This window comes from Dermacentor silvarum, chromosome 7, assembly GCF_013339745.2.
Source record: "Dermacentor silvarum isolate Dsil-2018 chromosome 7, BIME_Dsil_1.4, whole genome shotgun sequence".
In the NCBI taxonomy this organism is placed as follows: Eukaryota; Metazoa; Arthropoda; class Arachnida; order Ixodida; family Ixodidae; genus Dermacentor; species Dermacentor silvarum.
The window spans coordinates 13,717,942-13,742,052 of NC_051160.1; the positions used below are offsets into that span (position 1 = coordinate 13,717,942).

The 24,111-nt window shown below is 48.6% G+C and overlaps 2 protein-coding genes across 2 annotated transcripts; both read left to right on the forward strand.

The window, feature by feature from the left end:
• Positions 1-348: 348 nt before the first annotated feature.
• Positions 349-9,677, forward strand: LOC119458576 (kelch-like protein 10). Its single transcript, XM_037720413.2, has 7 exons — positions 349-617; positions 2,187-2,379; positions 4,002-4,151; positions 5,589-5,791; positions 7,663-7,741; positions 8,867-9,066; positions 9,476-9,677. The coding sequence occupies exons 1-7, from the start codon at positions 349-351 to the stop codon at positions 9,675-9,677; spliced, it is 1,296 nt and encodes a 431-aa protein (XP_037576341.2).
• Positions 9,678-10,576: 899 nt separating this feature from the next.
• LOC119458577 (kelch-like protein 10) lies at positions 10,577-16,005 on the forward strand. The gene is made up of 5 exons (XM_037720414.2): positions 10,577-10,728; positions 11,112-11,290; positions 12,369-12,488; positions 15,380-15,505; positions 15,808-16,005. The coding sequence occupies exons 1-5, from the start codon at positions 10,589-10,591 to the stop codon at positions 15,819-15,821; spliced, it is 579 nt and encodes a 192-aa protein (XP_037576342.2). The 5' UTR covers positions 10,577-10,588; the 3' UTR covers positions 15,822-16,005.
• The last annotated feature ends 8,106 nt before the right edge of the window (positions 16,006-24,111 follow it).

A 24,111-nucleotide genomic window follows, 5' to 3' on the forward strand; every position in this document is an offset into this window, starting at 1 on the left:
GCACAACTGGAACGGCTGTCGAGAAACAGATGTAGCTACAGAACCCTGCCATTAACGGCCACTTCTCTTCATTATGACACTCCAGTAGCAATACCAGCAACAACAACGAAGAAGAGTACGATATAGGCAGCATCAACGAACTACGAGCCACGAAGCGCGTGCAAATAGCCGGTAGCGGGCTATTTAAACCCGCCAAGCAGCGGCACGTTGCTCAGTCGGCTCACGGTCGGATCGGCGTGTTGTTGTCTCTGGGCGCGTGCTGGTGTGGCCGTACGGGTAGGACAACGCTTGCCTGCGGCCCGCTTCGTCGGCCTGCCCTGCGCAAAGCTCCTTCGTGGCCTTCCCGAGATGTGCACCGCCGTTGAAAGCACAGCGAAGCACATGGACGCGGGCGACGCTGCCGGCATGAGCGCTGACGGTTACGTGGTGACCGTTTTGTCCGAGGCGACGCAACTCTTCCACGACGACGGCAGGCAGCGAGAGTTCGCCCCGGGAGCGGTGGCCAAGGCCATGCCGGGTCTGCGAGATCAGAGGAAGATCCGTCAGTACTGCGACGTCGTGTTCCGCGCGGCCGACGGTGCGGATATCTGGGCACATCGGTTCGTACTGTCTGCCAAGTGAGTGTCACTCTCGCGGAACTTTTCTTTCATACGATTTTCGCGCTTTGCACCCGTGCTCACTTCGAGTTCACGACCCGAGCAGGTTGAGTTCGTGGTACAACCACGTTTACATGCATTATACGCCAAGCGGGTAGAGCAAGTTTGCTTTTCTTTGCACTCGGAATGACTCGCCCTATCCCGACGGCGCTCTCTTGGTACGACCCGCTGCCATTTCCATGAATCTGATGACCGCCATAATTTTGACCCGACAGAAAGCCGATTCGCTATGACTATGTCGTGTTCATGGGCCGTTCTGCGTCGGGGTGGGTATTCCCAGTTATAATGCTCAGCCGTGTGCTATTTTTTTTTCTTCTCACCGGTCGCCATCTCTAGATTCGAATGCGTTTACGCGTCTTTTTCCAAGCGACTCATGCGGGTTGACGCTTTCTTTCTTCAATCTGATAAGTATTGCATGAAACCCGATGACCGAACTTCACCACCCGACGAGACGGGTCTATGCGACTTTGTCAAGTTTTTTGCGCATAAAGGGACAGTCGGGTCAGAAAGGATTTTTGGCTTCATGCTAGTTAAAACTCTTCGGGCCAAACGAGCGAACAGTCCAGTCAACATGCCTCTTTACCTTATAGTGAAAGAAGAACCCGCATTTCATTTAGTGCTGTTCGTACTTATTATTCGTGTAAGAGAGACTACTCGGAAGTTCTCAGTGAATAGCACGGTTCTTCCACCTAAGTTTACTCGCAGTGTGTGGCTAAAACACAAAGACCAACAAAAGACTGAAACTGCCTCACTCGTTTCAGTCAGTTAAGTCTGACAAGATAGACCAAGACATAATCGTCATCAGTCTTGCGTGTGCTTGTGCACTGCTCGCATATTTTTTTGTCGGGAAGGCTATGCAACGTGATTCGCGCATGCTATTTGTGACAAGGCCTGTAATGAAGGAATAGAGAAGCTGTAGGCACCGAAGGGATCCACATGAGTGATTCACAGATTGCTTCTACTGAATTAAGTCTATATGCCTAACATGCCAAGAACCTTTAACAGTTCCGCACATATGAAATGGAAACACGAATACTTTTACTGCAAATATTGTCTACTACTACACCCAGCTGGAAGACAAGCATTTAGTTCGATTAGATAATACTTGCAAAGAGCTTTAGCCACTGACAAATTACTTTCGCATTTGCGTGCATTTTGTTACAAAAGTTGCTGTTTGAAAACGTAATCACCTGGTTGTTGGCGTATTTTAGCTTGAACCGGTTGAACCTGCCAATAAAACCTTGCCTGCTTTTACTCAGTTTACCTGCTTGCTTAGTCGTGACTTGAAAAGTACAGAAAACAGCAGCAGTGTTCGCTCGACCATCCACTCTCAAGACCCGGAGAGCTGGGGCATGTACCCGGAAATCAACTTTGTTGTTGAGTCTACGCCAACACAGGAGTAGTGAATCAACTATACGAGAGGAACTTCTGTAAAAAAAAGGGGGAGGTTGTCGTAGCTCTTTTTTGTTCAGCTTGTGTACCCTATGGTAAATCACTGTGCTGTCGCTGTCGACCCGCCTCCTCGTGCAGGTACTCGGGGTGCTACGCTCTCTTCACCCTCGCCAAAAAGGGCACGAGTCTCGACCAGAAACAGAAAAACGAGTGGACACCGCCCATTCGAGTGGTGATGAAAGATCTGGACAGTGACATGATTGAGCTGCTCATCGACTTCGCCTACTACACTCCCCTGCACGAGCGCATCGGCCTGCACAACATCGTCAAAGTGCTCGATCTCGTCCGAGAAGCTCAAGGTTAGTCAGGGGCTGCAGTGCTGGCGAAAGGATTTCTTGAAATCCAATTTTTGGAGCTCACGTCGGGCGGCTTCTTCCTCGGGAGTATAAGCAGTCTTGGCCATTCTCAAAGAACGAATGCGGAGCAAGAACTTCGCAAACGCTCACTGGCTGCCTGATTCACTCGCCCCCTCCTCGGCACTGCGCAGCTGTCTGCCTCAATCTCGCCCCTCTCGCTCCCAGGTCACGTGACCAGCGTGACGCCAAGGAGCACGACGGCACAGGGTCAATCAAGAACAGCTCCGCTGTTAAAGATTAGGTGTTGGGATACAGCAACGCAGCCTTGTCAAAGACACTTCGAATCGCTGGAATCGGTCGGTATATTTTGCCAACGAGAGGCTTTTTTTTTTTTGTCTTCGCTGAAAAAGTGCCACTTCATTGGTTGGTTGACCCTAGGATGTAAGGATTGATCCTAAGTGATATGGCGCAACCCACTACGGGGCACATAGGCCATGGATTGGGTGGTAGTAAGGGAAAAAAAAAAAACTAGTCACAACGATATTTTCACGTTGTATACATTACTGAATACTACTAGTTCGAGAACACCGCGTCGCGTAGCCTCATCATCTTTGCTCAGCGATTGTGCACTTGTCGAGTTTAACCGGCTTTTGAAGAAGAAGAAGAAGAAAGCTAATTGGTGTTTGGTGCCTGTTATCGCGGCAAGTCCATTTCGGGTAAGTCCTGGAATTCCAACAATTCGAGGCAGGACATTTTTAAGGGCAATAGTGCAGTCTGCAGTTTACGAAGAATATGCGAGCAAAACGACTGCGATTAACTTGCAGTGTAAGCGTGCGAGTATCAACATGAGCAGGCGTGCCAGGCGCTTTGCAAGCACCATCTATTATTCGAGTAATGGCCGTCTTCTTACATAAGAGAAAGGATATTTCATCCAATTGGAAAGGACTCGCTGTGCTGGCTCGGAGGCTATTACGCTGTGCTGTTGAACACAAGGTGGACGGTTTGGTTCGCGGCCGCATGCAGCGACCATATTTCGACAGGAGGGGGAAGTGGGTAAAATTCTACACAGTCTGGTTAAATTCACTTGCACGTTAACTAAATCTATGTCGTCAAAATATAAATGAAGTCCACCGCTATGGTTTCTCTCGTGGACCCACTGTTGTATTCAAGTGTAAAACCTCGTCAAACAAATTGATGGGAATATGCACAAACCAACTGCATATCCTGCTTTATGTTTACGTGGGTAATGAGGACGTGGCAAACCTAAAGTAAAACATCATTTGCAGAACAAAAATACATTGTTTGGAATAGTTGGTAATTTATTGACAATATTTAAAAACGTGTCGACACACTGCCACAGAAATTTACGAATCGACCGCGAAGCCTTCCATCGGCAAAGCATGCATCACGTTTGGCCAACATCCCGCGTTGTTGCTCGGTCTGGGCTCTTTCTATATCGTCATAGTTTGTGAAAAGTTACACTGCTTAGTATAACTACAACCGATGGTGTTAGGTGCTAGCAATGCACTTGTGACTGTCGCAGCAATGACTGTGTCGCTTGTCTGTAACCGCACACTTCGTTATTTTTACGACACAGATATTCGAGATACGGGAACACTGCCTGAACACCCTCAAGGAGAACCTCGAACCGGAGAGCTGCATCGACACTTACCACCTAGCGTCCAGCCGCGGTTACGAGCACCTCGCAAGAGAAGCATTTCGCTACCTTGTGCGGAAATTCGATGAGGTACAAACAATCTACTTCTTCTCTACCATTACGTGCCTCTTGGCAACGGCGGCCGAGCATCAGAAATTGAGCAATAATCGCCAATCAAAATGATTTGTTACCACTTTTGACTAATTTGTTCTAATGCTTACGGGATATGTAGGATATGAGTAGGATATGTAGGATATAATTGGAGGCAGCCTTTGGTACAAAATTTGCTCCTTGCACCGGCCTGCGCTTTGTACCAGGTGGGCTCTTTGTATCACGCCATCCATTCATTTCACGACACCATAGCTCCCGAGTGAAAGCAATGCCACCTAGAAGTTAAGCCGCCGACGTCAATAGCAAGGAGAAAGGAGGAGAGAGCACAATTGAGACAAAAAAAAAAAAGATGTGTATGCAGAATATGCGAGCAAAACGACTGCGATTAACTTGCAGTATATGCGTGCGAGTATCAACATGTATTAACAACGCTCTTTTATCCATTGAAACGCAAAGTAACTGAAACTCGCAGGCTACAGTTGATAAATTGCATTATTCGCCGTAAAATCTCGCGCGAGACCCGCAAGTAATTCCAAGTAATCAATCGCCACCTAGTAGCCACGCCAAGAACCAGCCGATCCAGGTTCAGGCTTGACTCGAAGGAGCGTCTTTTACCACGGCATGTACTGAATGCCCTGTAGTTCTCAATTCGTCGTGATGCCAAGGCACTCAAACCCGATAAAGACTAAGATAAGATGTCTAAAGACTTTTGCCATGTACAATTATACGTGCAATCACGTGCATTAGAGAGTATAAGAAACTGTATAAAACTGTACAAAAGGTCGACGGCTGGAAGCGTTTTGTCGACGAGTCAATTGCTGATGTGGACACTAAGCCTAAAACCTCGACACCCGACTAACTAATATTCCTGTGGGAGAGGTCACGTGCTTTCCGGGCCAGCCGGGTGCGCAGCCGGGTCGCCGTCTTCCGTCGTGCGAAAGGCCGTGGGGGGATGGGAGGGAAGGAGGGGAGGCGACGTTTAGATGTATAAGAAACTTGCACATTGGGCAAAGGTGACTGACACTATGCTGATTTGTTCATAACCTTTCACTCGGTACGAAGGCCACTGCTTTCGTTTTGTATATTGTAAATATTATCTGGCTATTATCGTGGAGTTTACTTTCGTTTTGGGTGGCGCTTTAATAAATTAAATTGATGCGCGCTTAAGCTTAATTTTGGTTTTGTTAGTTCAGTTTTCTGCCCTAGCATTAGTATAACTAATGTTGCAAGCAGCAAGAATAGTCTCGCTAATCTGCTTTTGTCCGCAGGCATGGTAGCTCGGAAGGTCTGAAGTTAATCATGACACATGTTATATGCCGCGCGGCGACATATCGTTCTGATAGCATGCTTAGTTTAGCGGCATAAATAGAAGAGGCTGTTTTCTTAATTCAACACGATGGTCTGTGCGTGATGCAGGTGTGGAAGAACACCGCCCAGTTCCAGGCTCTGACGCCAGCGGAGTTGCGTACCATCCTCGAAGACGACCACCTGTACGCTCCCAGCGAGGTGGAGGACACGTTCGGCGCCATACTCAAGTGGATCTCCACCGACGTGGACAAGAGGAAGGCTTACCTCGCTAAGTTCCTGCCGTTCGTGCGCTTCGCACGCTGCCGCGCCACGTGAGCACACCCTCTTGACGTCATAGGCCGCATCTCTCTATAATAGCATTTTTCGCTCAACAGACCTTTTGTGTTTATGGGCATGCCGCTGTACGCCAATGATTTTTGAAGTTTTAAGCAAGAGAAAACGAGGAAACGTCGTGACTGATTCCGGTAGCGCCATCCGACGGCGAATTCGCTCAACGAGGTGACCTGACCTCCGACATTGCTTGGCACGATTCCGGTGACGATGGAGATAAGATAAGACACGTTCCACACCGCCGATTGGAGACGCTGTAGCCCTAAGGTGCAGTCCTCGGCTGTCGCACAGAACGTGATAAAACAGCGCGTACTATCGTGAGAAGTATGAGCGGGAACACGCAAACGCGTGGCAAGAGAGTTTGAGAGAGCTGAGAACGCGAAAGAGTTTTTTTTTTTTTTTGGCTAGGTTGTACGGAAGGATGCTGCAAAGTGGTGTTGTTGAGAATGAGGCAACACCACATTGCAGCACCATTCGGTAAACAACCTAGCCAAAAGAAGCGCTTTCACGGTCATCGAGTGTGATCTTTCACGTTTCAATTCACGCTCGTCCCCTGAGTCCTCGTCGAGGAAGCGCTTCGTCGACGAGTCATCTGCTGATGTCGACACTAGGTCTAAAACCTCGACACCCGACTAACTAATATTTCTGTGGGAGAGGTGACGTGCTTTCCGGGCACGGCTTTTGCGGACGCCTTTTGCGGACGCCAGCCGGGTGCGCAGCCGGGTCGCCGTCACCGTGAGGTTTCGTATAAAATCCAAGGGCGATAAAGCCGTCGTCGCGCGCCGTATTGTGGATGTGCGAGTGAAAGCGCGCGAGGGACGCGCACGCACGGCGAAGAAGAAACGCGACGTCTTCCGTCGTGCAAAAGGCCGTGGGGGGATGGGAGGGAGGGAGGGGAGGCGACGTAGCTGCGGCACCAAACGCATATCTTGTGATCGGGCGCAAGGGGAAATGGCGACTCAATCTTTCTCCCACGCGAAAGGAGAAAAGCGGGAAGGCAGCGCGGGAGAGAGGGGGTGCGACTTCTACTCTGCCAGCAACTGCATACTTGTTAATCGCACGGCTGCGGGCTGTCGCGCGCACCGCTTCTTGAAAACCATCTCCACACGGCTCTTACCTTTGTATGCGCTGTGCTTCCGCCACTCAGTTTTCGTTGAAACTTGCTGCTGCTGCCGGGCTCGGTCCCGCCAGCGTTTTGACAGTGGTTGTCTGCGGTCATCGAGTGTGATGTTCATGTTTCTATTCTATTCATGTTTGCTTGCGCGGGCTGACACCATGCAAGCTTGTTAATTCAGTTAGTAAGCGAATCTGTCCAAGTTTATGCAGCCGATAAAACTGCTATCCTTACTCCGTGTAGGTAGGTCTCTGCTAATTTGCTGTCGCCATTGATGCTTCGCCTTTTGGGCGGAATTGGGCGGGTTGCTTACGTATTAAAGCAGTTCCGCTTTTGGCCACACTTCGGCGCACAAAGTTAGCAGTAACCGCAACACCAAACAGTTATCACAGTGCGCGGGCGATGTGAATTTCCGCACTTTTGAATAACGATAATGTGAAACGGCTTTACAAGCCGGCCTCCGAGATCCTTCGCCATGATAGACCGCGGCGAGTAGCGGTGGTGATATCAACGCCCGGTATCACGGCACGACAATGCGTCTATCGCGTGAGGTCCAGTCATCGGTTTAGACGATGAAATCTGGTCTACTATTCCTCATTTTTAGGCGCCGGTTTGAGAAATTACGTCATAAAAGCATGGGTGCAAAGAGCACACCACGTGTGATCCTCCCGCCAAGTAGTTAAACGTATAGTGTAAGTGCATTTTTACACAGCTGAGCTGTTGTCTTGTTTGTTGCAGAGACTTCCAGAAAGTCATCGGCAACCCACAAGTCGTGGATGACGGAGACAGCCTCAAAGTGCTGAACGTGATTCAACAGGTTAGCTGCTTTTTCTCTGCACAGTGGCTTCTTGCAGATGGCTGTCTATAGGATTGCATTGGGCATGCAGTTGGTCACGTCAGCAGCGCAGTAGCTCTGAATGGAGCCTGAGGGCCGTCTGTGACGTACCGTGAAATCTATCTATTGTGGGAAAGTGAAATTTGTAAAGCATTTCGGATTGTCTCGCCCTCTGCCTGCTTTATTGCAGCATATGAACATAATACTGGCGCTGTTGGGAACAGTGGCACGGGCCGTGTCAGTAATGTTGTCGCGCTTTATTAGGGATTGTACGCGGTGATCATTTTTGTTTTGTGGAGTTACAGATTGAATGGAGTTGCCTATTGCAGATAACAGAATTCTGGTCTCCGAGCTCGATTATTCAGAAAGGCGGGCATTACTTGCAAGAGAAATCGAAAAACATAGTAAAATAACTAACTTATTAATTAATTTACGACACATAGTGGAATTTACGAATTGTAACCGGCGAGTTTGCAAAGCGTATCCACCTGGAATGAATTTCAATAATGGTACCAGTTTGCAGATGTGCCCTCAAGCTCGCCGTAAAATGCACTGTTGTTCCACATACTTTTAACAAAACGCTCTTTTATCCATTGAAAGTAACTGGAACTCGCAGGCTACAGTTGGTAAATTGCATTATTTGCCGTAAAATCCAGATCAGGAACATGATTAATTATTCTCGCAAGGTCTCACGCCACGACAGCCCTCGTGCCCTGCGGGTGTTGCGTTAATGCCAGTATCAGTGTTGGTGGTGCCATCCCGTAACATCGAGGGGAAATTAGAGCCCACAATGTTATTTGTCTCAGGCTCATTAGTGCCGCATGCGCAGCACATAACAGCAGAGACGAAGTGCCTGTGTCTCGTCCCTGTGTTTTAACTTTGCAGCGCTGCGTCCTAAGTACAAGTAAGATATTCCGTCTAGCCCCAACGCAAGACTAATCTATCAGCCTTTTATTCGGCTGCCGTGCGACCTCTGATGTTACCGTCATCCGTCCAAGCACGACGTCACTGCCCTCGCCATTCTTTACTTGTACCCCTGTCTGCTTTACAAGGTCTCGAGGTGGCAGGTATGGCTAATGGCACACATGCTGACTTTTTTTCATGCAGACTCTCACCCAGCAGTCCATGGCGGTTGGTGTAGTAGCCGGCGTTGACCTGTCCCGAAAGTTGTGGCTGAAGCCTCGCGTGCCCAAGGACATCCTGTTCTTTTTCGGCGGCTGGACCGTGGGCGCGACCAACAACATGCTCACGTACAACTGTCGCGCCGCCAAGTGGCGCGTGATGGGCAACCAGTACACCTCGCCCAGGTAGCGCATGCACTAAACAAAAAAGCTACATTGTTTTCAGGTTGTTTCACTCGGAGGCGTCGCACGGTTTGTAGAGAAAGGCAACGCGCTAGAAAGAATCGCCACTGGCTGAGTGACACGCACAAATAGTATGTCGGTAGGAGTGATGCGGCTCTGCGTTAAGAAACCACGACCTTGACGAACACTTTTACGTTTGCATTATGCAATGGTACGCATAAAAAAATTCTAATTGAAATTCTAATTTTCTAATTGGACGAGTAAGATTGTACGAGTTTTCGGTTGGTGGACTTCTGTATGGCCACATACAGGAAAGTGTTCGTAGGAGTGCGAGGCACAAAACGTTCCACATATCCAGACTTTGCATGAGAAGCTGTTGCCGGTAAAAGATGTTTGCCGACGTCCACTGCAGGGCGTACCATGGAGCGGCGGTGATCGATCAGTGCATCTACTTCGTGGGCGGCTTCAACGGCCGCGAGTGCTACCACTCGGTCGTCTGCTTCGACGTGGCTCTGGCAAGATGGAGCGCCAAGGCGAACATGGCGTATGCGCGCTGCTACGTCAGCGTAGCCGTTCTCCAGGCAAGCACGGACGACGAAAGACTAGCCGCTTAACTATTGTCAATTCCTGCAAATATGTACATTCGGCGCGGGGCTTCGCGAACTGTAGTCTTAGCTCTGGCATCTTGGTCATACGTGGTCATACGTGGTCATCTAAGAACGGGGTGTAAAATGACTACACAAAGAGACATATACAGCTTCACTTCACTCGTTTTGCGGCTGTTAATAGAAAGAAGCACCCGCCACGGTGGCCCAGTCAGTTAAGGCGTTGTGCTGCTGAGCATGAGGTCGCGGGATCGAATCCCAGCCGCGGAGGCTGCATTTCGATGAAGGCGAAATGTAAAAATGCCTGTGTGCTTGCGTTGTAGTGCATGTTAGAGAACTCCAGGTGGTCGAAATTCATCCGAAGGCCTCCACTTCGGCGTGCTTCATAATCGGAACTGGGCACATAAAATCTCAAAAAGAATAGAAAGAAGCAACACTTCGGCTCTTCGTTCAATCGCAAGTTGCCATCTTGTATGGTGCACCTAGCGGGTGGGCGGAACTACTCTTCGAATATTGCGGTGTGAAATGCATGCCGTTTGGTAGGAAGCTAGCTCAAAAAGAAAGCGAAAAGAAATAAATAATTTTGCTATAATGAGAGGTTACTGCGAGTACAGTCTTATTTATGTGCACAACAAAAGCAAGCTGATTTCAAACTTTTTTTAAATAAACATGCGTTCTCTGTTGTTGCCAGATGCGGGTATAAAATGCATGGGACGTTATTGCATTAGATTATTGTAAGATTGTATCGAAAGGGGTAACTGTGGTTTGCTGCTACTCTTTGCTAGTTTGCTCACATATTTTATGCTGCGTCATATGCAGCTTATTGCGTAGTTGTTCGGCACGCCGCAGGAGCACTTTTCATCCGCTACGGGGCGGTCGTTAAACGGGCTCTCCTGTATTCGCAGGGTCTGATCTACGCCATGGGAGGCTTCGACGGACGCGTGCGCACAAACACAGTCGAGCGGTACGACGTCAAGGCAAACCAGTGGTCCATGGTGGCCAACATGAACATCGTCCGCAGTGACGCCAGCGCCGCGGCAGCTGGAGGACGCATCTACATGTGAGGTCGTTTTCGGATTCACTGTATTCCGAATCGCTTTTTGGAGAGCGAATCTAGGGGTAGTAGACGCCAATGGCTTTCAGCTAATGGTATCTAGGTAATGAAAAATTGTAGCCCAACTAGCAAGAGGTAATTAAGTATTACCATTCTTAATTTCGCACTCTCTTTCGTGCATAACGTGCGAAAATTGTCTCGAACCTAGTCTCTAAATTTGCCGAGATGGAGACGGTGGAAATATTGGTGGCGCGAAAACGCACGTGGGGTGGCTGTGATTCAGGCACAACTATCCCAGTGAGAGTGCGCTACAGTGCACTAGCTTATTTATTACAGTGCACCCAATAACAGTGCAACTAATGACGATGACGATGCTCATACTCACGCAGCGTGGGAGGCTTCACGGGTCGCGAGGTCCTGGACTCCGTAGAGTGTTACGACCCATCTACCAACGTCTGGATCCGGGTGCTAACCATGTCCTCGCCCCGCAGCGGCGTCAAGGTGGTCGCCCACAAGGACACGCTGTACATCATCGGCGGGTACAACGGCATCGCTAGGTTATCCTCCAGTACGCTTATGTTGCAATCGTTACCACTCTAATCATGGTATTCGGCAGGTGTGACGACTGCATCGCTGTTGCTGAAGATTTCCACGTGGAAATATGCATGTCGGGATGTCGTGTGTGCTGCAACATGATGCAGGGCTCCTTACTTACATAGTGCTGTACCCTGCAAATTTGTTGTCATGTAACACAAGCAACAGAGGTTAGCACCTTTCTAGGGCTTTCTGGGAAATCCGCGAAGTAGTCGCGAAGTAGCAATTATTATTGCTGACTATATTAGAGGAACTATGAAGCACTTTCTAAAACATGTTACGTAGCACAATCGACACACAATGCACCTATAAACAAACCGAACCGCGTATTATTCCTGCGGCAGACAGCTGAACGCGCGCCATTTTCTCGAAAGATCGTCTGCCTTTTCATTTAGCTTTTTGTAATCCCCGGGTGTTTTTGCTGTAAATTGTCACGCACAAATAAACACGACGGCTGCAGGGCTTTTTATGAAAGGACATTGCGGGGACATTATTACGTGAGCTTAGCTCTCTGTGGAACGTTTAGGGCTCAAGTCACACGACAGGTGACATAATCCAAAATAGGTAGCGCCACTATGATTTTCCGTTTTCGTCATTTTGTTGCTGTGATATATCTGACCAGTGGAGGGAAGGGTACGACGAAGTGAAGATGAACGCAAGGTTCATCGACCGAGAGTAGACAGGCGAGAGGAGAGGCTGTTTCACAGGCTTATTGGTTGGCGCCAGCAATTACGTCATAGTGATTAGGGAGGCCGCAGAGCAGCGCCGATTGGTTGGCGCCGGCAATTACGTCATAGTGAGATGGGCGGGCGCAGAGCGGCGCCGATTGGTTGGCGCTGGCGATCATGTGATGATGCCGCGGTGAAAAAGTGACTATATACTGTAACTCAACAGTTGAGACATCGCGCTTGCACAGGTTCCAGCAGTGCGTTGCATGTGCATTTTTTTTTTTTGTATTTGTGCGTGCGTCCTGAAGCATAAAAGAACTCGGCTTCAACAATGTACAAAAGCACTCTGACTTGTTCTTGCTACTTTTCACTAACGCTTTGCAGTGGAGCAGCTCGACGTGAGGAAATCTCGGTTCTCAGAGTTGCCCAGTATGCCCCACGCCAAGAGCAACTTTGCCGCCGTCGTGCTGGAAGGATCCATCTATACCGTTGGAGGATTCAATGGTAAGAAATGCGAACGGCGTTGCCAACCAATAATTGTAAATAACCCAATAGATCGTACCAGAAATTCTTGGTTGTCAAAACGATAATATGAGGAACAGTTACGTTATCACGCACTGTGCTTTTTTTTTTTTTTTTTTGGTGGGACATGCAGAAAAGAATGGCTCTTGAATTCTTGAACGCGGCAGCTGTAGCTCTACATCCTTTCCGCGGGTGCAACTTCTATCGAAGGTCATATCAGTACAAGGGCTGGGATGGCAAGGCGGCGTGATCTTGCTAATATTTCACCAGGACAGGCGTCTCTCCCACATTTATTTCAGCATGTTTCAGAATGGACATGAAACGGGATGTTTATTAGCTGTGCTAGGTGTTTGTGCTGAAATTATACACAGCAGCGTTGTATAATGGACGTGTCCCACCCCCCTGGCCCCGCCCGAACTCGCATATTCCTCGCACAAAAAGTTTTGGTCAGCTATATATCTATTTACACTAAGCTCTAGTGCGTTAGTTAGGGTACTTGGTTGAGTTGGTAATTAGGTTTTAGTTTAGTTAGTTGACCGATACCCTGTCACTGGACGAGGCTGTTCCTAAAGCTTAGACAAGTAAACATTAGTCGGATGGCGTCTGCTTTGAGCTTATATCGCTCACACGGCAGTAATACAAAATGTTCTTTCATGGAGTACACTGCGGCACGATTAGCAGCTTCGGCACCAAAATGTTTCTTACACATGCAAATACGCCCCCGTCAAATGTGAAGCCGAGAACTTCACCGTGGAACGTCTTGGTCGCATGCAACAAGTTTGTTGATGCTCACCAGGCGCACAAAAAATGTCGGGCATTGTCGCGATTACGATGCATCGCTGTCGCCGCTCTGAAATTGAAACGGAAGCGCGGATTGCTAGAAACAGCAGCGCACATCCTTTACGTCTGATTGCATGTAACCATCATTTTGGTGCGCATGTTTACAGGATCTCCAGAGGCGCGAGCGAAGCGTTTTGCATTTAGGCTTTGCTCTATCCCTTCAGCAGGAGAAAAGCTCGCCCGAGCGTTTTCGTCATCCCGACGACGATTCGTCAGTGAGTGGTGGGCCACCCGGACCTGGAGACGGCTCTCGTATCACGACATAACCCAATACTACCGTCTTACAAGACACACTAGGCCCGCACCACACACAAGCGCACAAGTGTCAGGAGGTCACCTGGTGCAGGTTACAGACACACTCGTACCCGAACCCCTAGTTATACTGCCCAAAAACACACTCGCCAGCCACCACGATGGCCGACGAGCGAGGGCCCGGGCCCTACGCAATACGTACGGGACCAACACCGCCGTGGCGTACGTCGACGCAGCACAGTACTATGATCGACCCCACACCTGCGCCGTTTGCGCTGTTCCAGGTCCAGGACGCAAGACACAGACAGCCGGGAGCTCGCTAAGCACTGCCACACGCACCGAAGCAGAAGAAACCACCATTGCGTTGGCCATGGCCTCAACAGACGCCTGTATAGTTATGAGCGACTCCAAAACCACCATAACAATCTTTGCGCGAGGAATAGTGGCACACACTATACACTAAAGCTCTACAGTCACTACACTACACTACACTCACACGGGGAATCCAGGGAAGCAAGTGACCCACCGACTTGCTCGACGATTCGTCAGCGAGCGGTGGGCGACCCGGACCCGGAGACGGCTCTCGTATCACGACATAACCCAATACTACCATCTTACAAGACACACTAGGCCCGCACCACGCACATGCGCACAAGCGTCAGGAGGTCACCCACTGCAGGTTAGAAACACTCATACTCGAACCTCTTCCATTTACCCGGACACACTGTCAGGACTATCACCTGTGTGACAGCGAAGAGGATCCCCGTCACCCTGATCTCCTGGCCTCTCCCTCACCTTCATCGTGGGAGGACGTGCTGCTTAGCTCCAGCCCGGACGTGCAACTCCGAGCCGTGGAGCGAGCCGAAGAGGTCGCCGTCACGCATCGCCTGGCGGCCATCTGGCCTTCCTGAGGAGCCCATGAACTATCTCCTCACTCTGACCATTTCTCTCTCTCTCTCTCTCTCGCATGAGCGTTGTGATCGCATGCACTAGCGTTCCTGTCGATCTAACCGAAATAAAATGTTGGTAGTCTACGGCTCTTGCCTATCGTATCTCTCCTCGTCTTCCCGCACATAACGCTAGACGAGACCGACGGAAATGGATTAGACGCCTGCAACGGCCAGGGGCAACGTTGCTCGTCACGACAGTATTGTGGAGACGCTTTCGGGGCGTTGTTGGTGCTGCACAGCAGCGGTTGCCTGGCGTGTTGTGTCTCGCTAAGATGCCAACCCAACGTATTTTTAAAGCACCGTCCGAGTGCACGAATGCAACGATAAATGTGACATTTGGTCAACGCTTTTTGACTACGATATCACATTTCATATGAATGTATGGGACTAGTGCTTTGCTGTGTTGCATGCCTGCGAAATTGCCAGGTTTCCCAATGGTTGAAAGGACACATTAATCTTCCAAGGATAAGCTTTATTGAAGACAATAGAACCACGTGTATTTTCTGCGACTACAAACCGTAGCGAGACGGATAGACTGATGGACATGCGGACACAGCAAAGCCACTTACGAGGTCATACTTGAGGTCGCAGTAAAGTCGATTGAGCCCGATGTGCACGATACCTGATCCATGGGCGTTCGGTTCGACACGGTTTGTATGCAAGGGAGAGTTTGTGGCACAGAATGAACACAACGTGACAGGATCCGAAGCGTTGATTGCTGGTGAATGATTTTGAGAGAGATGCTTTGTTTTGCAGTGCTTACCGATAGTTTACGCATTCTCAATAGCGCCTCATTTGTCGGTTGCATCTACCCTCCTTGCCATCTGACAGGACTGACGACTGTGCCGCTGGTTGAGCGCTACGACATTGCCGCCCGAAACTGGCACACGGCACCTGAGATCGCCATGAACTGCAGTGCGTCAGCAGCCTGCATCGTTCACGACGTCGCCAATCCTGGTATGTGTTAGGCCAGTTAGCTCTTTCAGACGCACGTGCTGCAACGCGATAACTTTGCTGCGGTTGAGACGGTATAAAAGGATGGCAGATGTCCTCCACTTCGGTGCTTGCGCCGCTTTATAGACAATGCATATATGACAAATCGGCTTACATGTTATATCCGCCTATACTGCCGCTGCAGATGGGCTCATCGTTTCTGTACAAATGTTTCCTCTGATTCTTCCATCTCAAACACCACGTCAAACACCACGTATCTCTTTCTTTTCTGCTATTCTTCCCCTCTCTCATTTATTTCCCTGCAGCCTCGTGGATATAGGCCTCCACCACGTATCGGTCATGCATCATGGAACATCATGGAACACCTCGCCTGATCCTGACGACCGGCAAGACTGCCGTCGTCTTCCGACGTTCGATGTGCGACGAAGCGCGACGTTCGATGTGCCTCAAGCAAGCGCGGAGTTTGTCAATTTGCCACGGAAGGAAAAATGGCGCAAGGAAGCCTGCAGAAAAATATGAAAGTGAAAGAAAAAAAGCGTCATCAATAAAAAGAATTATGCGCACTCATTTTCACAAACTGTGAATTAGCCAACGAATACGAAATTCATCAATAATTATCGTTAGCTTCTTTGAACGGTGTATTGGGTTAACCACAGAGACCAACCTGAGCGTCTCGACCACGCGAGTGCTCGCCGCGGCATCCCTGGGTATCCAGGGTATCTCCGCTACGTAGCATGAACAAACAGCGACGCATACTCACCCACCAAAGTTTGAAAAACTATGGGGGCCGCTTCTGGTGCAGCACGTCAAGAACCTTCTGCGCCAGGAGTCATGAGCTTACCAGGAGGCCCGGAGTTGGACTTTAGTTCCTTCGGTGCTAATAAATGTTATTTCTCTCTCTCACTCTCTCCGTGTGTTGGCGTTTCTATCTCTGTCCCTGTCTTTAGCGCTATGGAGAGTTGTGTTACGTTTGGCGTATTAGCCGAAGACACAATGCAAGGGTAATGAGACTGGTTATAAGACCTCCATTCCATCTGTTACGCATAGCGCACGACATGTCAACATGCTACAGGCGAACGTCCGTTCGAGGGTCTGCAACTCCCCCATTCTGTGAAAGGCGCAACGACCATCAGGGCCTAGATCAGCTAACTTCTGCAAGAGAGACAACCTCCAACTGTGAGGATGGCGTCGATTGCTGCTTCCCGATTACCCCGAGCGACACTGCGTCATATGCAAGAGCCAAAGCACAATGTCAGAGGCGGAGTCCAACGGGGTGGTGCGACGTCGTGGGTGGGATACTGCAAACTAGCGTACTGTTCCATTCCATCTGTTGCCAACCCAACCCCCTATACATTACCTATACAGCCGCTTCGCTGCTAGTGTCGATTTTCGGCAGCGCCGAAATCGTGTTGCATGCTGAAATTTCTTTAATAATTTCATCGTACAACTGCAATGAAAAGATGACGATGGCACCACTAAGGCGGCACGACAGCCTATGTGTGCAGGCTTTGAGCATGCCAATTAAATTGCTCGCCATATCTTTCGCATCCTCCTCCTCCTCTCATCATCGCCTTTTCATCTCTTCCCCTCTCATCATCGTCGTCATCATTTCTTCCCTCTTTCTTCCCTCTTTCTTTCCCTCTTCCCCTTCCCCCAACGTCGAGTAGCTAGCTGGCTTTAGGAATACACCTCAGGCCGACGTCTCTGCATTTCTTATCATTAAACTCTCTCTCTCATGCGTCGTGAGCGCGGGATACAACGCGTTGCAAATGGACTGCGGGAGAGAGAGAGAGAATAAACTTTAATCGAAAGAGCACGCGAGCGTAGGTAGCTCCTCCGCTCTGCAGTGGGTGGTCCCCTCAGTCCAGGAGTTCAGCGTCCCTAGTGCCCTTCTCGCTCGGTTGACCAGGTTGAGCTGATCCGTCGAGTCGGAGCTGGACAGCGCTGCCTCCCATCGGACTGCGGTACAATGAGTTATGACTGAAGCAGGTGGGCCTGCTGTCTTTTCGACGTGGCATTTAGCACAGTAATAACACTGCAAGTCTCGCGACCACGATGTGCTGCAAGTTCATTTTATATATTCAACTACTGCACATACTGTTGAGGGAAAAACGTTTCCCTCCCGCTACGCCACAGCGGTATGGCAATCATATTGCCAGCAGTTTTTGCTAGAAGTCGCTCTAATGTACGTGAAATAGCTCTAAAATTGGCAACGACCACAGAGAGCTTTGAGGTTTTGACTTACTATTGAGATTCCACGGCGTTCAAGGTGCCGCGAGGTCACATTTCACGGGGTACCATGAACAAACAAGCACGCGCGGTTGGAGACTCTCTATCTCTCGTCTAAACAAAATTTTTCACCTCAACGAATCATTCTGCCATGTGAGTTTTTTGAAAGCGTTTGATTGAAGAATGCACTTTTTTTTTTACTTTGTAAAGTTGAATTCTCACTAAAGGATGAATCGTTGTTATTTTGTACTCTGACGAACATGACGTGTGCACTGCAAGCTGTACTCAATGACTCCAGAGAACCAAGGCGCAGACAGGGGTGCGATTATTTCTTGCTCAACCACCAACCACGCCAGACGACTGAATCAGCGATTCATTTCTTCTTTCGAATTCACCTTAAAAAGAACTGGGCCAAATTCATATTAATTCCTTACGGTAGAATTATTCATGCAAGAAAATTTCCGTTAATCTTAGAGTTGTAGATATTGTCGAAAACCACCTTCCTATGTCAAAACCCTCTCACGAAAGGAAACGTTTGTCAATTGGGTCCCATGTACCACTGCTGTTTTTGTAATATTCTTTTTTTATTTTCTTGGTGTCAGAAGATTATAAACCATCTCGCAGCTATAGGATGAGCAGTGCGCGGAAATTACCGAGTAAGGCGGGCACACATAAAACAAAGCGGACGGAGACATGTGTATTTGCTTAAGAAAACCAAGCACTAGGACTGTAAGTATACATCTGACATATGCCGCGCAAATATCGATAAAAGCTTGGCATGAAAGCTGAACGATTCGGCTGTGGTCAGACGATATTTCCAACTCTCATAGGCACCTCTTGCCACATTTGGCACAAAGTCCAACGGCGCACAACACGACAGTGGCGTGACGTGGCCATGCGTCAAGGCTACAATGCGCAGAGTTTCTGCGTGAAAAGGTTAAACAAAGACTAAACAGCGCGCGCACATACCACAAGGAAATATCACCTCCTACTTTTCTAGCTCCCTGCTTTATTGCATGTTTATGTCATTTTCTTTCCTTTTCTCATTTCTCGCTTCGTAGCCGCCTAGATATGAAGCGGAATCACTCCGCGGCGTTGGGAACCGCGATTGGCACTGACGATACGCGTGCCGTGGTCGTCCCAGAAATGCGGTCCGTGTCGGTCGTCACACCGGACATCTCCGTTGCCTCGGATCGAAGCGCAGTGTTTTGGACGGCGCCAGGGCAGACGACTAAAGGAAACGGTAGAAGCTAAATACAAAATTGAACAGAATACGTCAAATTGTACGTCTTAGGCAATGTGCGATTTTCTTTTCTTGCGTGTCTTGCGCAGTACTTTCGCTTTCATATAGATGGCTTCATTGCTTCGAGCCACCAGGAAAATCGTGCCGCCGACGGCGATATTTTCCAGAAGCCCTACAGGCACCGATGACCTGCAGCAGATCCCCATTGATGATGATGATGATGATGATGACGATGATAATGATGATTGCGCTCTTGCAATCAGTCCCACCCATGGCGAGACTGCCCAAACTTGGAATGCTGCTCTAGCAGACGACGCAGTTGCTCACCGTGTTTCGGGTGTTCACCAGCATATTTGAGCATGTCACAAACTACAGGCAGCCTAGGTGGTCTATAAAGACGCTCGGTAGCCCCGAGGCGTTAACTGCGATAGGCAGCTTCCGTGCGACGTACCTCTTCAAGTGAGCTACAGGAACAGTCATACAACCAAACGGATCTTCACAACATAAACGTCAAGATTCCTCCTCACTTGAACGCCACTGTGCACTGATCAGCAACCATCGTCACGCTTTAATTTCCCAGCAAGCTGCCAAATTCTTCTGATGTGGTGGTGCATGCTAACAGTAACATGGTGAAATTTGTGGCTTTTTTTGGCCCACCTGGTGCTTCATGACGCAAAATCAACTCCTTCAATATTAACATCTCGAGGAAGGAGGGATTGCGATGACAGCAAAGCTTTGGTCGGGGGCTCCGCTTGAACTGAGAAATACTGTGAGGGAAAGATCAGTAGGAGCTCGGAGGTGTGTATTCAGGCACCCTGCAGCGCGGTGTCGTAAATCTCAAAGGTCATGTAGAACTGACTACTACTCTTCTGCAGATTCCTTCCGCTTGATAGAGTAGGACTTTTACTCGTGAATACCTTCTGAGAAGGCTTCAATTTCATGCCTGGAGCAGGCGTGGCACAACTGAAACACAGTTAACTCAGGTTAAATGGTCATGGCATCTGCAAACAACGAAAAGGGTCAAACTCTTGTACGGGCATGATTGCTTTATGTTATTACAACCTGTGAACCCATTCATGCACCAGTCGCACAACCTCGAATAAATAATTTAACTGTTTTTCGTGAACTCCCAGAGCATACTTGTAAAAAAAAAAGGTTAGTATTGAGTCACGATGTCTCCAAATGAGGACACGACCGAATTTGCATAATAATTGTGCTAAAAGGTGCATTTTTATCCCTCGCACTCTAGACACCTAAAGCATCAATACCGGCAAGTTTTAATTTTTTTACCTGCATAATATCATAATTTCTGAATGAAGGGGTTATTTCAACAGGCAGTTAACTAATGCGGGCATGAACTACGTGCTATTTTTTCTATTTTCTCGGTCTTTTGGACAACATTACCGAATGTTGCATCTAGCTGCAGTGCCGCAACAAAGTAATCTTTTTTTATGACAGACGAGAAAAGTGCCTTTGATTTGTTGCGGCGATCAAAAGGCTCTTGGACATCGTGCAATAGAAATTATGATGATGATCATGATGATGACCCTTAGTCATGGCAACCAGCACACAATGGCGCATGGCCCAGGAATTAAGTGGTTGAAAGCTGATAGACTCCTACAACAAGGTTGAGCTGGGAACATCAGAATAATGCCTAATTCAGCATTCGTTTGCGATGAGGGGAGATTCATGGTTAGATGGCGATACAGGATTTATTCAGTGATCTAAAAACCAACGTAATTTATAATAATAGTAATAATAATAATAATAATAATAATAATAATAGAGACATGAATAAAAAAAAACGGCAGACGCTTTGTAGCTTGAAGAAAATTACCACGACAAATACGCACGTTTGGCTTAATACTAGTTTTTAGAAACCAAAAGTCAGACAGAGGAATACACATAGGCTCAAGCCAATATCGTAAATATAAGGTTCAGGAATCCTTCTTTGAATGATTCACCGGAGCCGGAATAAATACAGCCATAACTATATCGAATTTTGGTTTAAAAATAATACAAGTGCAAAACACGCTTAAATTATTTTTTTTTTCGACCAGGGATATTTTCCCCTGAAATTGAGTTGGCACTAGTGCCTCTACTGCAAAATGTACAAGATACGTTCTGCATTAGAAGAGCAAGAATGCCATTTAAATAATTCGAGTAAATAAAAAGGGCGATTCGTTATTTCCACTTAGAGACCTGAGTAGATGATGTCTCTCAGAGAGGCCGCAGGAAGGGTTAGAAGAAGAAAAAGAAGATCACGTGCTCAGCTTCCCCGTTCTCTAGAATGAATATCTCCCCAGAGATGAAAAAGACACATCCACCCGAGCCGTACCAACATGTTGTTGAACCAACTACGAGCCGGAAAACGCCACAGCTTCTCAAGAAGATTGGGGATAATAGGCCAGGGAGAATGCGGCAACCGTCAGCCCAACGAGATCAGCGGGCTGACTTGGAATCGCCAGGGCATCGCGTCAAATCCTCCGCCCCAGGAAGCAAGAGGCCGTCGTTACGTCGTGCATCCCAGGCGAAGAAATCGGCGGAAATGCCACCGAATGTGCCCGCTTTGAATGATGGTGGGAAGCGCTTGCAACACGGCGTACAGGTCATCGCTCCCGATACTTCTGGTAAGCCGAATGCGTCCAAAATGATGCGGCGACAGGGAAGGAGAAAGCCAACTATAGAAACGGAGAATCCGCATTTTCAACCGACTAGAGATGCTGGTGTCCGTGGTTCTGTGCCGGGCCCTCAGAGACAAGGAGGCATTGCGCATCATCAATCTGTCCCACCAACTGCCAGTCGGAGGTCGTCAAAGTACGAACGACAAAGAAACAATGTGGCATGCGCGGCTGCCGATATCAAGCACGTTGGGAGGGAGAGGCCGCCAGATCATTACCGGTCGCCCATTGCAGGCAGCAGCACCGACACCTGTCCGTCATTTCCGACCTTCTAGAGTTTCTAGTAGGGGCACGCCCGCTCTGCCTTTAACATTAGCAAGATTTGCAACCAGAGTGACCGATATCAAGAAAGAAATGCCTGAAGGGCCAGCATCAGGACTTCCAGTCAGAAAGGCTGACATTTTACTCCCGTTAGACGAGACTGTTAAAGCTATAGGTGCCACCAGAAAGACAAACCCCTGTCCTCCGAAGGGGCCTCCAAACAATTTCACCAATCCCCCACTACTGCCTCCGCTAAAATCCACGAAAACAGCTCGGTCCCGAGCAGTATCCTTTTCTGCCAAACCCGCTGAAGTCACAAAGGCGAAGTCTCACCAAGTCTACGGTCTTGACGATTCGAAGGAACAAGGCCATGGGCCTCAAAAGCTGCAACGGCCCGAAGCAGCAAAAACCATCGATATACTCGCTGACATGCGAGGCCTTACAAAGCCGCCTGCGGGACTTAACTTCGACCCGTTCAGGCCGCCGTCTGAACTGGTCGACAGCGTCGGTGCTTCGAAGCTGGGTTTCAAGACAACACCGGTTCCAAGCTCCCGCGTTGGAAAGCAGCAGCTCCTGTCGTCCTTTCCGGGTCTGGTACACATGTCTGACTCATTCGGGAACGGGCCAAAGGAACTTTTCAACTTTCCGGAGCCAGAACAGATCTTGGCGATGCAGAGAGTTGCTGCTATGTGTGTTTTCGTTGTTGCCGTTGCCATAGCTCTTTTTGCTGGCTATTACATCCTATGGACGCATGAACAGACTTTGCTTAGCTCATACGGTTCACCTGTGCCCGACCGGCCAAGTGTCCGCACCAATGATTCAATTTCGGAGTTTCCGTTAAGGTTGAGCACAGACGAGTGGGTCACTCCCGATCCTCTCGATTAACTTCAACTGTCACTGTCAAACACATAGAAAACGCCCATGAATGACGTGACTGCTTGTGCCTCAGCGGGTGAGCGAGCGAGATCGCGCCTTGATGCTCACCTGATGCTCGATGAACGTCAAAACTTATTTCTCTAACCCGTGCTATTGTTTCTGTAATACCAAAATTATATTTAGCGTTAATTATTATGATAAATGTATATTTCAAATTATTATTCAAAATAAGTTGTTATACGACCGCACCCCTCCCCCCTGCAAGTTGAATAGATTCAGTCACGTTGCAAAAATAATAGGACACAGCCAGACCCTTCCTGTGCAAGTAAAAGTTTCAAGGCACAATACGACATTTCATTGTTCTAAAGGAAACTTCAACTTCCCTATAACCGATGTGTTCTTGTCCAATGCGGCGGCGCAGTGGGTGAATCCAATTATTTGAGGAAGAAGAAGACAACCGAAAAGAATCTGGTGGTCACAACCTCTCAGGTCAACAACAACAACAACAACATCTGGTGGTCTTTACTGTCGCAGATTGCTGCTGTTGTAGTAAATGAAATGAGACCCAAAAGAATCACTGAGATTTGCTGTCTTTCTTTTTTTCTTTATTTGGTCGATTTATTTGGTAGATTTATACGTCCTGCAGTGGACATAAATATAGGTTGATGATGATGATGACGATGATACGTGCAACGGAGGTCTTTTGACGAACGAAAAAAGTCGCAGTTTCGCCCGAAAGGCGCAGCATCGATTGCGATAGAAAATTAACAGAGAGCTATACGAAGCATGGATAGTAGTTTAATGGGCCGTATAAAGTTGTAAACATTCGCTTACTTACTAAATAGGCAAGCACGGTGTCACGCGCGCACGGGTAAACATGAACACATCTCGCTCGATGACCGCGGAAACTCGCTGTGAAAACGCCGGAGTGAGAAAGCGCGCCAACAGCAACGGGCAAATTGACCTTGGCGCTGTCTCTCGTCTCGCTTCAACGCGAACTAGACGTCGAAAGCACAGCGCATACGAAGCTACCGGCACTCGGCGCATGCACTTCGTCCCCATCGCAGAACGCTCTGAAGATGAGGGCCGTGCGGGCGCGCACTTCACCCACATCGCAGATCGCTTGCAAGATACGCTGTGAGGAGTAAGCCGGCGGAGCAGAAGGACCCCCCCCCCCCCCGCCTCTCTCTCTCTCTCTCTCCGTCACCTCGCCCCCGTGCCTCGCGCGCGATATTGCTTTTCTCGCAATTTGAAATTTTATTAGGGATACAAAAAGATTAACTTGTTGATTTCCTAAAATTATCAATCGTTTCTCTTAT

Coding starts and splice junctions, on each gene's coding strand:
- LOC119458576 (XM_037720413.2), top strand. CDS start 349: ATGTGCACCGCCGTTGAAAGCACAGCGAAGCACATGGACGCGGGCGAC. Junction 2,380..4,001: donor GCCTGCACAACATCGTCAAA/GTGCTCGATCTC, acceptor TTTACGACACAG/ATATTCGAGATACGGGAACA. Junction 5,792..7,662: donor TTCGCACGCTGCCGCGCCAC/GTGAGCACACCC, acceptor TGTTTGTTGCAG/AGACTTCCAGAAAGTCATCG.
- LOC119458577 (XM_037720414.2), top strand. CDS start 10,589: ATGGGAGGCTTCGACGGACGCGTGCGCACAAACACAGTCGAGCGGTAC. Junction 10,729..11,111: donor GCTGGAGGACGCATCTACAT/GTGAGGTCGTTT, acceptor ATACTCACGCAG/CGTGGGAGGCTTCACGGGTC. Junction 11,291..12,368: donor CATCGCTAGGTTATCCTCCA/GTACGCTTATGT, acceptor AACGCTTTGCAG/TGGAGCAGCTCGACGTGAGG.